This window comes from Xenopus laevis, chromosome 3L, assembly GCF_017654675.1.
Source record: "Xenopus laevis strain J_2021 chromosome 3L, Xenopus_laevis_v10.1, whole genome shotgun sequence".
Taxonomy (NCBI): domain Eukaryota; kingdom Metazoa; phylum Chordata; class Amphibia; order Anura; family Pipidae; genus Xenopus; species Xenopus laevis.
Genome location: NC_054375.1, coordinates 13,050,426 through 13,064,632, shown reverse-complemented (window position 1 = coordinate 13,064,632; position 14,207 = coordinate 13,050,426). Strand labels below are relative to the sequence as shown.

The window sequence follows — 14,207 nt, the reverse complement described above, 5'->3', positions numbered from 1 at the left end:
AATGAAAAGCTAAATAACTCAAAACCACGAATAATAAAAAATGGAAACCAAAATATCATACTAAAAGTTAACTTAAAGGGGTTGTTCACCTTTGAGTTAACTTTTAGTATGATCTTGAGAGTGATATTCTGAGGTTTTGCCCTTGGTTTTTAATTTTGTATTTGTGGTTTTTGAGTTGTTTAACGTTTTATTCAGCAGCTCTTTGAATAATCATGTATTTGAATAGGAGACTGGGATATAAATAGGGGAGGGGCTGAATACAAAGAGGAGTAATAAAAAAGAGCATTTGTAGCTTTACGGAGCACTTTTATTTTGATGGGGTCAGTGACCCCCATTTGAAAACTGGAAAAAATCAGAAAAAAGGTAAATAAAAAACAATAAAAAGTAAATAATGAAGACCAATTGAAAAGTTGCGTAGAATTCACCATTCTATAACCTACTAAAAGTTAACTGAAAGCTGAACAACCCCTTTAATGGACGAGTGGATAAGCAGGTGATTCGCATGAACTTACGAGGGGTTCCCGAGGCCCCTTTGTTGGGATAACAGGAGGGTGAGGGAAATTTTTGAGAGATTAGTCGATCTGCCCGAGGTTCCCCGGCTCTGCTCCGCCGGCAGTAAATAGTTTTGTGCTACTGTATGTTTAATTCATGTGACAAGCAGCAGATAAGAATCCAGAAATGTATGTGTGTGTGTGGCAGCCTCTCAGGAAGGATTGCACAAAGCCACGGAGAAAAGTCCCACCTTTAAATGACAAACACAGAAGCCTCTCCGCTTGTTACCTGCCCCTTTATTTTCTTCCCTTCATCTATCGACTTGTGCTAAAGCCTCGCTGTTCCTGCTCAAACTGCTCCTGTTGGCCAATTTGTTTTTTATACTCCACTAAATATTTTCTTCTTTCCCTTTTTCACTCTTGCAGTTTCCTCTTATTTTTTTACACTTTTTTAAAGAATCTTTTACTTTCCATTAAAAGGTTTCTGTGCGTTTCTCCAGGATTTCATCCTTCATTCATTCATTCATTCATTCAACTCTTAGGGCCCCAGGCCACCAATGTTTTTAACTCTTAGGACCCCAGGCCACCAATGTTTTTAACTCTTAGGGCCCCAGGCCACCAATGTTTTTAACTCTTAGGACCCCAGGCCACCAATGTTTTTAACTCTTAGGGCCCCAGGCCACCAATGTTTTTAACTCTTAGGGCCCCAGGCCACCAATGTTTTTAACTCTTAGGGCCCCAGGCCACCAATGTTTTCAACTCTTAGGGCCCCAGGCCACAATGTTTTTAACTCTTAGGGCCCCAGGCCACCAATGTTTTCAACTCTTAGTGCCCCAGGCCACCAATGTTTTTAACTCAATCGCTTTAGCAGGAACCCCCCACCCCAAAAGGACGTCTCATAACCTGGAGAAAGTGGTACCCAAAAAACAAATCCAGCTTAGTCATTGGCCAATATCAAGCTCCTTCATATACTAAATGTCTGGTATAGTGACAATAGGCTGGTGGGAAGTGGATGGAATTCCAGTGTTAAGAAAGGGGCCTTGGACTTGAATGGAAATGCTGTTACATTGTGGCCTATGGAGTAAAGCAATATTCTAGTTCCCTCCAATCATTAGAGATCAGTATGTGTCCCTATGTCTTTCAGCCCCGTCATGTACATATTAATCAATTAACCCTGCAGAGATATTAACCCATTCCCTTCTTCAACTAATCCTCTGTATCAGCACCACCACCCAGTTTTACCCTCACACAACCGCTCAGTCATCTTTAGTAGAACGAGGCACAGGAGCCCCTTCCCTCAATATTCACCATAGGGATTAAAGAAAAACACAGAGACATATTTATGGAGAAACCTGGCGGTGAGCACAGGATTTATTACAATTAATAGGCAATTTATATTTGGGCCTCCCTAACAGTGGATGATCCAGAGGAAGGAAAAAAACCCTAGAGTGCTATGGGGGCCAATCTGCACTGAAGGTAAAAATTCCTTCCTGACTCCTAGAAACGGCAGTCGGTTCTACACCCTGGATCATGGCTAGACCTCCCGGCCCCCTACCTATACACCCCACCTCCTATTCACCCCTCACCTATACACCCCCCCCTCAACCTTCTCCTATACACAACCCCCTACTCTCCCTCCTATACTCAACCCCCACTCTCCCTCCTGTACAAAACCCCCACTCTCCCTCTTGTACACAACCCCCTACTCTCTCTCCTGTACACAGAGAATCTGGGAAGGGAGTGTGACTGTGGGATAGCAGGTATAGTAGGGAGAGATGTTGTCTATAGTAACAGTGAAATAATAGTCTCTGGGAAGGGAGTGTAACTGTGGGATAGCAGGTATAGTAGGGAGAGATGGTGCCTATAGTAACAGTGGATAATAGTCTGTGAGAAGGGAATGTGGCTGTGGGATAGCAGGTATAGTAAGTAAAGAAGGTGCTATTAGTAGTAGTTGTAATACCCCAGCACTAACAGAAAACAGATAAAAATCAGTAGTAAGTGGAGGGGTTTATATGAAGCAGTTATTATAATGTATATGTTTATATTGGGATCTTTGTACTGAATTATATGAGAATCTCCTACATGAATTTTTCAGCAGGGGAACACTAGTTATTGAGCCCCCCAATCAGATTGTTGGATCCCCTAAAGTCTCAATCAGCCCCATATAATTCCTGGGCACCCCAACAGTTGCAGGCTCATCTCCCTCTATAGAGTCCCCCCTGCATTTCTGTAAAATGATTTGTATGAATCACAGCAGCTTTGGTTGGAAAAAACCCACATTCATTGAGTTCAACCTTTTGTCCTGGCAAAACCTGACCAACTGCAGGGGGGTATTTGTGCGGCACATACAAGGGGCACAGCCAAAAACTATTGGTACTTCCCACTTGCGTTCATAGGGGGGCAGACAAATAAGGTGTGGAGTGAATTGAGATGGTGCTATTACATAGGGGGCACTTTACCACTTAAGTATATGGGGGTACAGTGTGTGGGTGCTGGGATGTATTTTGGCAGGGGGGTGTCAGACTAGTGTATTGGGTCCTGTGATTCGCTGTCGGCTCAGTGAGGCACTTTAAGAGGCAGTGACACCCCTTTTAAGGGGAATTTTGGTCCTTTCCACTTACACAAACTGCTGCACCACTGACTGTGCTAAATACAATGTGACTGAGATACACCTGTGGCATTTTTGGAGAAACTATTGTATATGTTTCTTGTAACCCACCCAGCACCCATATAATACTGTTACATTATGTACTGTGGAATAAAGTGATATTGTAGTATAATATAGTAAGTAGGGTCTCCTCATATCTGTGTCTTTTGCTCCTTGTGTATTTTAGCCCCATCACTTACATATTAACCAATGAATTCCCAGAGCAGAAACCATTCTAACAACCCCCTGCACAGATATTAACCCTGTGTATTTTAGCCCCATCACATACATATTAACCAATGAATTCCCAGAGCAGAAACCATTCTAACAACCCCCTGCATATATATTAACCCTGTGTATTTTAGCCCCATCACTTACATATTAACCAATGAATTCCCAGAGCAGAAACCATTCTAACAACCCCCTGCACAGATATTAACCCTGTGTATTTTAGCCCCATCACATACATATTAATCAATGAATTCCCAGATCAGAACCCATTCTAACAACCCCCTGCACAGATATAAAACCATACAAACCTTTAACAAAACCTCTTTCCCACTCTGCCCCACACCTGCCCATTTGAGCAGTCCCCCCACAGTATTAAATGACACAATTGGTCAGTTACCTTTATCAGAATGAGGCACTGGAGCCTCTTACCTCCCCTCAAGATTCACCATAGAGATTCAATAAAAACACAGAGACATATTTATGGGCAAACCTGTTGGTGGGAACAGGATTTATTCATATTAAAGTCAATTTGGGTTGGGCATTCATAACAGCTAATGATCCAGAGGAAGGCAAAAACCCTAGGGAAAAATTCCTTCCTGACTCCAAATGGCAATCGGTATTACTCCCTGGATCATGGCTTAAAGGAACAGTTCAGTGTAAAAATTAACACTGTGCAAATAGATTGTGCACAATAAAAATGTTTCTAATATAGTGAGTTAGCCAAAAAATGTAATGTATAAAAGCTGGAGTGACTGTATGTCTAACATAATAGCCAGAATATTACTTCCTGTGGCCCTCCTTCAAGTCACTGATTGGTTAGTGGCTGGTAACCAATCAGTGGAAACCAAGAGAGCTGCAAACAGGAAGTAGTGTTCTGGCTGTTATGTTACACATCCATTTACACCAGCCTTTATACATTACATTTTTGGCTAACTCACTATATTAGAAACATTATTTTATTTTCACAGTCTATTTACCCAGTTTTTCTATTTACATTAAACTGAACACAGGAATCATATTAAAGGAATCATTCAGTATAAAAATAAACACTGGCTAAATAGTCTGTGCAAAATAAAAAATGTTTCTAATATAGTAAGTTTGCCAAAAATGTAATGTATAAAGGCTGGAGTGACTGGATGTCTAACATAATAGCCAGAACACAACTTCCTGATTTGCAGCCCATGTGGCCCCCTTTAAGTCACTGATTGGTTATTGGCTGGTAACCAATCAGTGGAAACCAAGAGAGCTGCAAAGCAGGAAGTAGTGTTCTAGCTCTTATGTTAGACATCCAGTCACTCCAGCCTTTATACATTACATTTTTGGCTACTCACTATATTCAAAAGATTTTTTATTTTGCCCAACCTATCTATTTACCTAATGTTTATTTTAATACAGATCAGTTCCTTTAATATGTCTGTGTTTAGTTCACTGTAAAAGAAGAAAAACTGGGTAAATAGATAGGATGTTTAAAATAAAAAATGTTTCTAATATTGTAAGTTAGCCAAAAATGTAACATATAAAGGCTGGAGTGACTGAATGTCTAACATAATAGCCAGAACACAACTTCCTGATTTGCAGCCCATGTGGCCCCTTCAAGTCACTGATTGGTTAGTGGCTGGTAACCAATCAGTGGAAACCAAGAGAGCTGCAAAGCAGGAAGTAGTGTTCTGGCTGTCATGTTAGACATCCAGTCACACCAGCCTTTATACATTACATTTTTGGCTAACTCACTATATTCAAAAGATTTTTTATTTTGCACATCCTATCTATTTACCTAATGTTTATTTTAATACTGAATGATTCCTTTAATATGTGTGTGTGGAAGGGAGGGTGCGTGTGTAAGTGTATGTGTGAATGCTTGTGTGGGTTCCAGTGTGGGTGCAAGGTATTCACGGCGCAGGCGTGGGGCGACGACAATTTATCCCTCGGAAGAACTTCTTGGTGGAACGCTGCAAAGAAAAGAAATATCTTGTAAATTGTTAAAGAAGAATTAATTACAGATAAATAATTATTAGCATGTCAGCTCTCTAGAATGGCACCTTTTATTCTTATATTGATCAGCTTGTGTGAGTCTAGTTTCTAGTAGCAAAGTTATTTCCAAAGAAGGGAAGGGCTACAACAGCCCTATGAGAGTTACCAAACCTCCCCCTAATTGGTCTATAGAGAATCAACAGCGGTATCTGGAGACTTGGCCAGATCTCTGCTCAGAGTCAGTAACCCAGTACAACCTATAGACAGCCATACCCTCGCCAATAGGGGAAATTCTCTGACTGATCAGGCCACAGGCAAAAAAAGACAGAGAACATACAAGGCAGCTATGGCAACCTTTCAATTTCTCCAATAATTTGGGTAGACAGCCTGAATGACTGGAAGGCTATAAAGTACACGAGAGCCAACATGGTGCATTAGCATATGAAAATAGAAAGCCAGTAATATTAGATATATTACCCAGATCCTCTGGAGCCTGATGGCAACCCTTCTTCTCCGGGTTGGCTGCTGCTGTTTTTGTTCAGCAGGAACTTCTTCTTCTAGTTCATGCTTTTTCGCCTCTTGTTCCTCCAGTTGTATCCCCTCTTCTTTCTTTTCGTCAGGAACATCTTTCTCCCGGTTCTTCCCCCTTTTCTTGGTTTTCAGCAGGAACATATTCTTCTTGTTCCTGCTTTTGCTCCTCTTCTTCCTCCTGCTCTATCTCTCTTCTTTCTCCAGTTCTTCCACATCTTGCTGTTCAAGAGGAACCACTTTCTTCTGTTCTTCTACCTCTTCTTGCTTTTCAGCAGGAACATCTTCCTCTTGTTCCTGCTTTTCCGCCTCTTGTCCCTCCAGTTCCATCACCTCCTCTTGCTGTTCATCTTTCTCCAGTTCTTCCACATTCTCTGTCTTTTCAGCTGGACCATCTTCTTCTTGCTCCTCTTGTTCCTCCAGTCCCCATCTCCTCTTCTTGTTGTTCTGGAGGAACATCTTTCTCCAGTTCTTCCATATTCCTCTTTCTTTCTGGAGGAACATCTTCGTCTTGTTCCTTGTTTTTCTCCTCTTGTTCCTCTTCCTTGTGTTCCACCTCTTCTTGCTCCTCCTGATGGTTCTCCTCTTCCTGCAAGTGATCTTCCTCCACTTTCTCCTGTTGACTGGTCCTTAAGGGGATATAATGGAGAACAATCAGTCAGCGTAATTTGTTACAAAGTGTTGAGACTACAAATATCATTACTGAAGTAATAATATTCCTGATAGTCATTAATGTGTTGATTGGGGGGATTTAGTATATTATATGGGTTGATAAGAGTAAACTGATAGACCAGCTAAAATTTTTGTGGAAAAAAAGAGCAGGTTTTCCAATATACATTTTTTTCGCCTTCTTGCTGTGTTAAGATCATTACATAGAACCTATTTCTGTCTGCTCTTTGCCTGGACTGAATGGTTCCTAACTCACAATTCAAACTATTGCAAAGCCACACTTCAACTGGTTGTACAAGTGACTTTTTCTGTTTAATCCTGATTAGATTAAATTAGATGTCTAATTGTAGGCTGCAGCTGAGGAATTCTGGGAGATTGTGGTGGCACCTGCAGTCCAATATGAAACTGTGTAACGATGAAATCAGTGCTCTGACTGGCTACATTTATTTTTCTTATATATATATTGTTCTTATGCATCATAAACTGGAATGGAATATTAAATGTAAAATACATACATGGCAGCTTCTTCCAGCTCCTTCTCCTTCTCGAGGAGTTTTCTCTCCATGCCCTCCGATATTGATCTTAAAGTCTGTCGGTCAAGACACAAGGAGAGGAGCAAAGGGTAAATAAGACATTTATACTCTGTATTGGAGGATGAGGACAGAGACAGTGATCCGGACACTTACTTTCAAGGCTTCAGCAACCTCCTCTGGGTCTATGTTGATGTCTCTGAGCTGTGGGAGAAGAGACTCAATGTTATACAAACACTGCATTGTACCCATGTTATTAGGGTTCCTATGAGGGGCCTCTGTGCATAACCCACCTGCATTGCAACAGTTTTTGCTTTTGCTTTGTTGCTGCTGAAAATGGGACTTAGGTGGGTGAGTTTAGAAGAGATCCAGTCAATAATACTGTTACTACTGTTACTAAGACACCCAGTCACTAATAATAGACTAATAATGCCACTTACAGGTGATTCCGGCAGCTGAAATCAGCCACAATATTATCCAGTTGTTCCTGTAACATAAAAAAAAGTGTCAGTGAGGGAGAAATGGATTAAGCAATATTATCGGTAGATGAGAAGCAGAAATATGGAGCAGCGCTGCTGTGCAGTTCCCATTCACCTGCAGTGTCACTATAGGCCACACATCAGTGATATGTATATAATAATAATAATAATTAGATTATATGATTATATGGGTTACTGTCAGTTACTGGTTTAAAGGGGCATAAGAACCAAATACTGGCAAATGACCAGATATATCCGGCATGCAATACGCGTATCATAGGTCAATTTTGAGCACATAATGAGAGAGATATGATAATTCCCATTACAGACTTTCATAACCCTATCCGACGGCCTATTTCATCGAGTTAAACACGCAAACGATGGGGGTGGCATCCAAATGGCATCTTTCCTGAGGCATGCCAGCTCCCTTGGAGCATTGCGAGCGATCGTTATTAGTACTTTATATGGTTGGGCCTATTGCCGAACGAAGTCCGCATCGCTACGTATAGTTACTAAGGGCCCTGAGAGGAGCGATCTTTATCAACCTTACTTCTGATTAATTTCAATTTACAGAGATAAGACTCCAGTCAAACAGAACAGCCAAACAGGTATTATGAGAAGAACCCACATCGTACCTCAAATAACAGCTGCAAAAGTACCGCGATAGCTATTGTAAGTAAATGGAACAGGAGGCGTTTGATCCTCCTGTGGGGGACATACCGCACCGTAGCTAAAAACAATACACCAACCTATTCTCAACAACTTACACAACCAGGTAATGTGTTAACCACAGATAGGAGTTGTGACAAAGACGGATGTTGAGCGTTATGTAATCGGACTCCTTCTTCGCTAAAATATTAACTCTACAATGGTTCTCATGTTGATAACCTCTCTCTGTGTTATTTATAAGTTATAAATGATATGCTTTCAGAAAATTCCATTTTGTATTTCAAGGTGCTCTTACTTCCTTTATAAAGGCAGCCCATGAGCCGCCTTTTATGCTAAGTTATGATGTTTTCAATTCATGTTGTGGGTGTTGGCCACTCTATATATCCTCGAATAGAAAGATGTTTGAACATAATGCAGAATTATTATTTTAAGAACCAAAAGGGGAACAGAATATTGTATCGCGGCCCAAAAGCATTCAGCCTAAATGTATAGTTATTCCTATTGTGCTATTATATACTCATGTGCAAAATGATCCGCTTTGGTTATGTTTCGCAAGAGAGGAGTGCTTGAGGCGGTCAGCGTTATTCTGAAATAAAATTTAGATTTTCTTATGCAACTGGTACCTGGGAAGTTAGATACAAATAAATAAAGATAAATTAGATAAGGTAGTTAGCACCTACCCATTGAATAGAGATGTGAACGAAAAATGGTGGTGTGACAAGGGTCATTATATATATAGTTTGCAACAAGAAAAGGAAAAAAGTATGACCCATAGAGTTGAACCTTCCACCCTTAATTAGTTGAATTCCCAAAGGCAAAAATAAAGCGTAAACTTTTATTAATCACATCCTAAAATTAATGTTGAGACAAAATGAGGTATAAGTGTGTGTTAAAAAAACTAAGGTAGGTAAGGAAGCTGTATAGACTCAAGGTTCGACAGATGTTGTTCGCGTTTTCTAATAACAGTACTTTAAAGTTGGGAATAATGATGTGGGGTTTTTTCAAAACCGCAGTGGTAGCAATTAGCCCACATCTATCCGCCCGTAGATGGAGTGCTGGTGGCCCACTGTGTATATACGAACGGGTGGGATGGTAGGGTCCACCAGTTTGGAATACAGGTATAATGTGGCAAGTGGATCTAAGTCCCGTGCCACAGACCTTATTTTTGGCAGTGTGTCCCCGTTGGATACATTCGTACCGAGTGTGGTTATGCTGGAGCAGAGGGATTTGTCATGCTCCAAACTCGCACACGCTTCATAAGAATTAGTGCTTACTAACGGGAGGCAGAAGACCCTTGCCACATTAAATAATCTGCCTGTTTTTTCCTAACTAGGAAGGCTGACTGAAGCATAAGTGCTGCGCGGGCAGATCGACCGGTATGGGAGCTTGTTGTCTGCTTTTGCTCCGTTCGGGTATAGCAGTCAGGTCAAACGGGGGAGGAGCAGAAACCCCGTATTGACTTAGCTGCCGACTTGCAAACCGAATAAAAAAATAAGAAAAAAAAAAAGGATAGTGTGATTTGTTTTTACAACCCTTCCTTCGCCAGTACCTTAAGACAACTAGTGGGCCGGTTAATTCACGCAACCCGCCCTGCGAGAACCCTGGATCGCTGAACAAAGATGTACAGCGTACGGAGCGTTCGTACCGTATCTTAACAACCCGAACCACCCTTCCACCCTTTCCGTTAGCACCAAGTTTCCCTTAGTCCATCGTCCTCCTAACAGTGTTAAAAAAGAAATTGCTCAGAGCCTCATTATACTGTATACAAACGCGGACCCTACATTCCGCACCCGTTTCGTATATACACAGTGGTCACCCACTCCATTACGGTTGGGATAGATTTGGGCTAATTGCTACCACTGGTTGAAAAAAACCCACATCATTATTCCAAACTTTAAAGTACGTCTATTAGCTGTCGACCTTGAGTCTATTACAGGCTTCCTTACCTAACCTTAGTTTTTAACACACACTTTATACTCATTTTGTCTCACATTAATTTTAAGGATGTGATTAATAAAAAAGTTACGTTTTATTTTTTTGCTTTGGGAATTCAACTAATAAGGGTGGGAAGGTGCAACTATATGGGTCATACTTTTTTTCCATTTTCGTGCAAACTAAATAAATAAAGGCCTAACACCTAAATTCTACTACCCCTCGTAATACCTAATAATAACCACTAGACCCCTGCCTCCATTCACTGTATAAACCCAGTTAATCTATATCTTTCCTACCTTTATGAAGAACCCCATTTCCTCATCCTTTAATTGAAAGGCAAGTGGCAATAATAACGGTTGAGTTCTTATTCCATTAATTATACTCACTCTGTTTTATAGTTATTTTTTACTAGTTATTTCTTACTTTAAGGATGGACGCACTCAAAATTCTTATTTGGTGTTTCACTATAAAAAAATCAAGCACAAGCGGGACAGACCTCTTTTGGTCGGCCACACCTACAACCCCCTTTAGTGGGCAGCCAGGAAGTTAAGACCGTATGATTACCACGTACGGGAACTGGCTGTTTTTTCTTTCAATACACTTTGTAATATCTCTACCAATATGAAAAGTATTTATGTTCTGACTTTCTTTTTCAACTTTCTCCTTCTAGCCAACTACTCACGCGCAATTATCGCATCCACATTATGGAGCACGCAGTTGGAGGTACTAGACCTCGTCCACCCCTATTTCCTGATGGCTAAGGTAAAACAATGTACCTCAATTGTGAAAGGGTCTAAACAACCCCTTACAACGCCACAGACTTAGCCCAGGATATGAAACGCTTACATGTTCCATTATGCTCATCCAGGAAACGCATTTTAAGGGGGACACGTACCAAAATTCGGTTTCAAAGGGTTTCTCCCACGTTACACTACAAGTAAACTCTTACCCCCACTAAAAAAAGGGGTAACCACGATTTTGGTTTCGGACTACCGCTGGGATTCTCCCCACTTGATGGCGAGCGGACCCCCCTTGTGTTTATTAAAAGGTCATATTCAACTAATCTCAAATACACTATAGCCTCAGTATATCTCCTCCTACAGAACAACTCCGCATTAGACTTCATCTCAGTACTAAATAGTTTTGGGGAAGGCACCTTGGTAATAGGAGGCCGAGTTCTTTAATATCGCACTTGAACCCAGCTTGGATTCCTCAAACAGGTCTATCGAGCCTTTTTCGCAAAGACCCTGACTACAGCTAAAAATTTATCTTACAGACACAGCCGCTGATGACTCTTGGAGATTTTGAATCATCTGAGAAAGATTACACATACTTCTCACACCCGCATAATGTCTATATGCCGGTTAGATTACATATCATTCAACACACAACGACATTGCTCTGATAGAAAAAGCTATAATCAATATTATATCGTATGCAGATCATCACATACTGTGTACTCTTAATCTCCCTCAAACTCCTGAGAGCTTGGTGAATCCCTTATTAAAGACCCAAATCTAACAGAAGGGTTAAAGTATTACGTGTCTTATTTCTAAATAATACAACTGAAGATATGGACCCCTGGATAATCTGGCAAAGTGCATAAAAATCGTTATTGGGGTGGAACTCATCAAAACTAGGTGCTTAAAAAGAAAAGCAGAAAAAAACTCAAGCATAACCAGATACACAACGTACAAGCCCAACACAAGAAAAGTCTAGTACTCATAACAATACTTACTGAATTAAACGAACGCCAGAACAGTTAACGAACACATGCACAGCGTCCCGAAAAAGTGATAGAACGTGAACAAAAGAATGTGTTTGAACATGGAAATAGATGTGGAAAATTCCTTAGCCTCGGTCCAGCTTTGAGCAAAAGAACGAGCAACAACAGCAGATTGAATGGTTAAAAAGATAAAACAGGCAGATTAAGCACACTTGACAATCAGATTTATAGAGAAATTTTCAGGGATTTACTATACCACACTGCTATCAAATTACCCACACCAAGCTTTCTGGCCCGCAAATTACGCAATTTCAGGACAAAATACGTTCATATTTAACAGAGGCTGGCTTGGGCAAAGTAACACAAGAACAGGTCACAAGAATTAGATGCCCCTTTGTCCAAAGCGAATTCTTGGCTGGCCATTAAAGAGGCTAAAATGGGAAAGGCTCCTGGTCCTGATGGTTTCACCATTGCCTACTATCAGGAATTTGGAGATCTCTTGACCCCTCACCTTACAGCAGCAGCCAACTCTATAAACTCAGAGAACCAATCCCCCAAAGAAGCCCTCGAAGCTCATATTTGTCAGGGCCCGAAGGCTCTGTTGTAGTGTGGACCAAGGAGGAGACAACAACACCAAGTTCGCGGTACAAAAGGATTTATCAGAAGAATAGTCGTAATCAGGCAAATGGTCATACAGGCAGCAAGGATCAGAATCGATGAAACAGCAAGAAGTCGGTACGACGGATAAGCAGAAATCTAGAATCACACGCAGGAACTATACAAGATAGACCTATAATTGGGCAAGGACAGAAAGGGCAATTGGAAATAAATAGTCCAAGGTTGGCGCCAAAACTTGACGCAGTGGACGTCATGACGCCGACGCCATTCCGTCGGCGACCAATCCTGGGGCGACACGTTTTCTGACGCAGTCATAATACGACCAGGAAGAGCTGCATGGTGGAGCAGGAGGTCGCCATCTTGGATGTCCCGTGGGGTAAGTTCTTCACTTTCCATTATATATTTCACTTATACATAAAAAATGTAAGGACCCACAAGATCCAGGGGGTTTACAGACCTATTTCTCTACTGAATGTAGATCTTAAATTATATTCTAAAGTTGTAGCGCAAAGGATCCGGGGTCTCCTCCAAACTCTTATTAATCCAGAACAAGCTGGTTTTATACCTGGTCGTGAAACAAGATATAATACCAACAGGTTGTTTGCCCTTATGCACCATTCTCCAAAAACAAAAGATACCGCTGATGCTTTAATCAACGGACGCCGAGAAGGCTTTCTACAGGGTCAATTGGAATTTTCTTATAGAATCACTCAAAGCAATAGGAATAGGTCCCAAAATGCTCATTTGAATCTCAACACTATACACGGCACCCTCAGCTAGGTTGAAGGTAAACGGAACCCTGTCGAACCCTTTTCAGATCCGTAACGGTACAACGCCAGGGATGTCCTCTGTCGCCCCTTCTATTTGCAATTTCGATCGAAAGCTTTCTTAATCGGATCAGGCACAATCCGGATATTAAGAGTATAGAAGCGGGAGGTAAAACACATAAAACAGCTGCACATGTGATCTATTGTTTTTCCTCAGCCACCCACAGGTCTCTTACCTAACCTACTGGCACAATTCAATCAATGCAACCGGTTTAGTAATTTTAAGATTAATTTGTCCAAACCATAAAGACGAATTACGAAGACCTATATGACAAAGTACGGCATGATTTAAAGCAATGGGAAAAACCCTCATTTTCATGGTTTGGAAAGAATAAACATAGCCAAAATCTTACCAAGATTTTTATACTTGTTCCAAACTTCCCATATCCTCCACCTAAACAAATTCTTCCAAATCTTTGGAGGCTGATAGTACAATACATTTGGAACCGTAAAAATCCCAGAATAGCGACCTCGAAGCTAATAGCAATGAAATCAAATGCAGGCATAGGTCTCCCCAGACTGGGATTCCTGTCTCAAAGCGGGCACAGATTAATCGCCTGCGTAGACTGGGCATTTTACGGACCCCACAATCTATGGGTTTGCATTGAACAGGAATCAACGCAAACGCCTTTATGGGCACTTCAGTGGCTATCACCCAAAGACAGACTTCTCCTAGACAAAACAGACACAAAGTTGATGTATACCCTGCACACATGGGATAACCTAACTAAATCCGGAAAGTGGGTGGGCACACCAGAACGATTTACTCCAATTTTTGGCAACAACTCACTCCCACCTGGATTACATCCACGACCTTTCCACCACTGGCCACTAAAGTTGTACCAGGGGGTTTACTCCTTCCTTTCAATCAATTATAAATAGGCTG

At 41.2% G+C, this 14,207-nt stretch overlaps 2 protein-coding genes across 3 annotated transcripts in view; both read right to left on the bottom strand.

Annotated features, from left to right (window-relative positions):
- The window catches only part of LOC121400994 (WD repeat-containing protein 91-like), a 1,149,255-nt gene that overhangs the window by 123,807 nt on the left and 1,011,241 nt on the right, over positions 1–14,207 (bottom strand). The gene's annotated exons all lie outside the window — the stretch shown is intronic.
- Positions 6,251–7,519, bottom strand: LOC121401206 (glutamic acid-rich protein-like). Its single transcript, XM_041585540.1, has 4 exons — positions 7,508–7,519; positions 7,224–7,271; positions 7,053–7,126; positions 6,251–6,497 (listed from the first exon to the last, which is right to left on the bottom strand). The coding sequence occupies exons 3-4, from the start codon at positions 7,100–7,102 to the stop codon at positions 6,251–6,253; spliced, it is 297 nt and encodes a 98-aa protein (XP_041441474.1). The 5' UTR covers positions 7,103–7,126; positions 7,224–7,271; positions 7,508–7,519.

Bases quoted from the DNA above. Each gene is read 5' to 3' on its own strand.
- LOC121401206 (XM_041585540.1), bottom strand. From the start codon at position 7,102: ATGGAGAGAAAACTCCTCGAGAAGGAGAAGGAGCTGGAAGAAGCTGCC. The intron at 6,498-7,052 runs GTATGTATTTTA...TATCCCCTTAAG, and splicing joins GAGCTGGAAGAAGCTGCCAT to GACCAGTCAACAGGAGAAAG.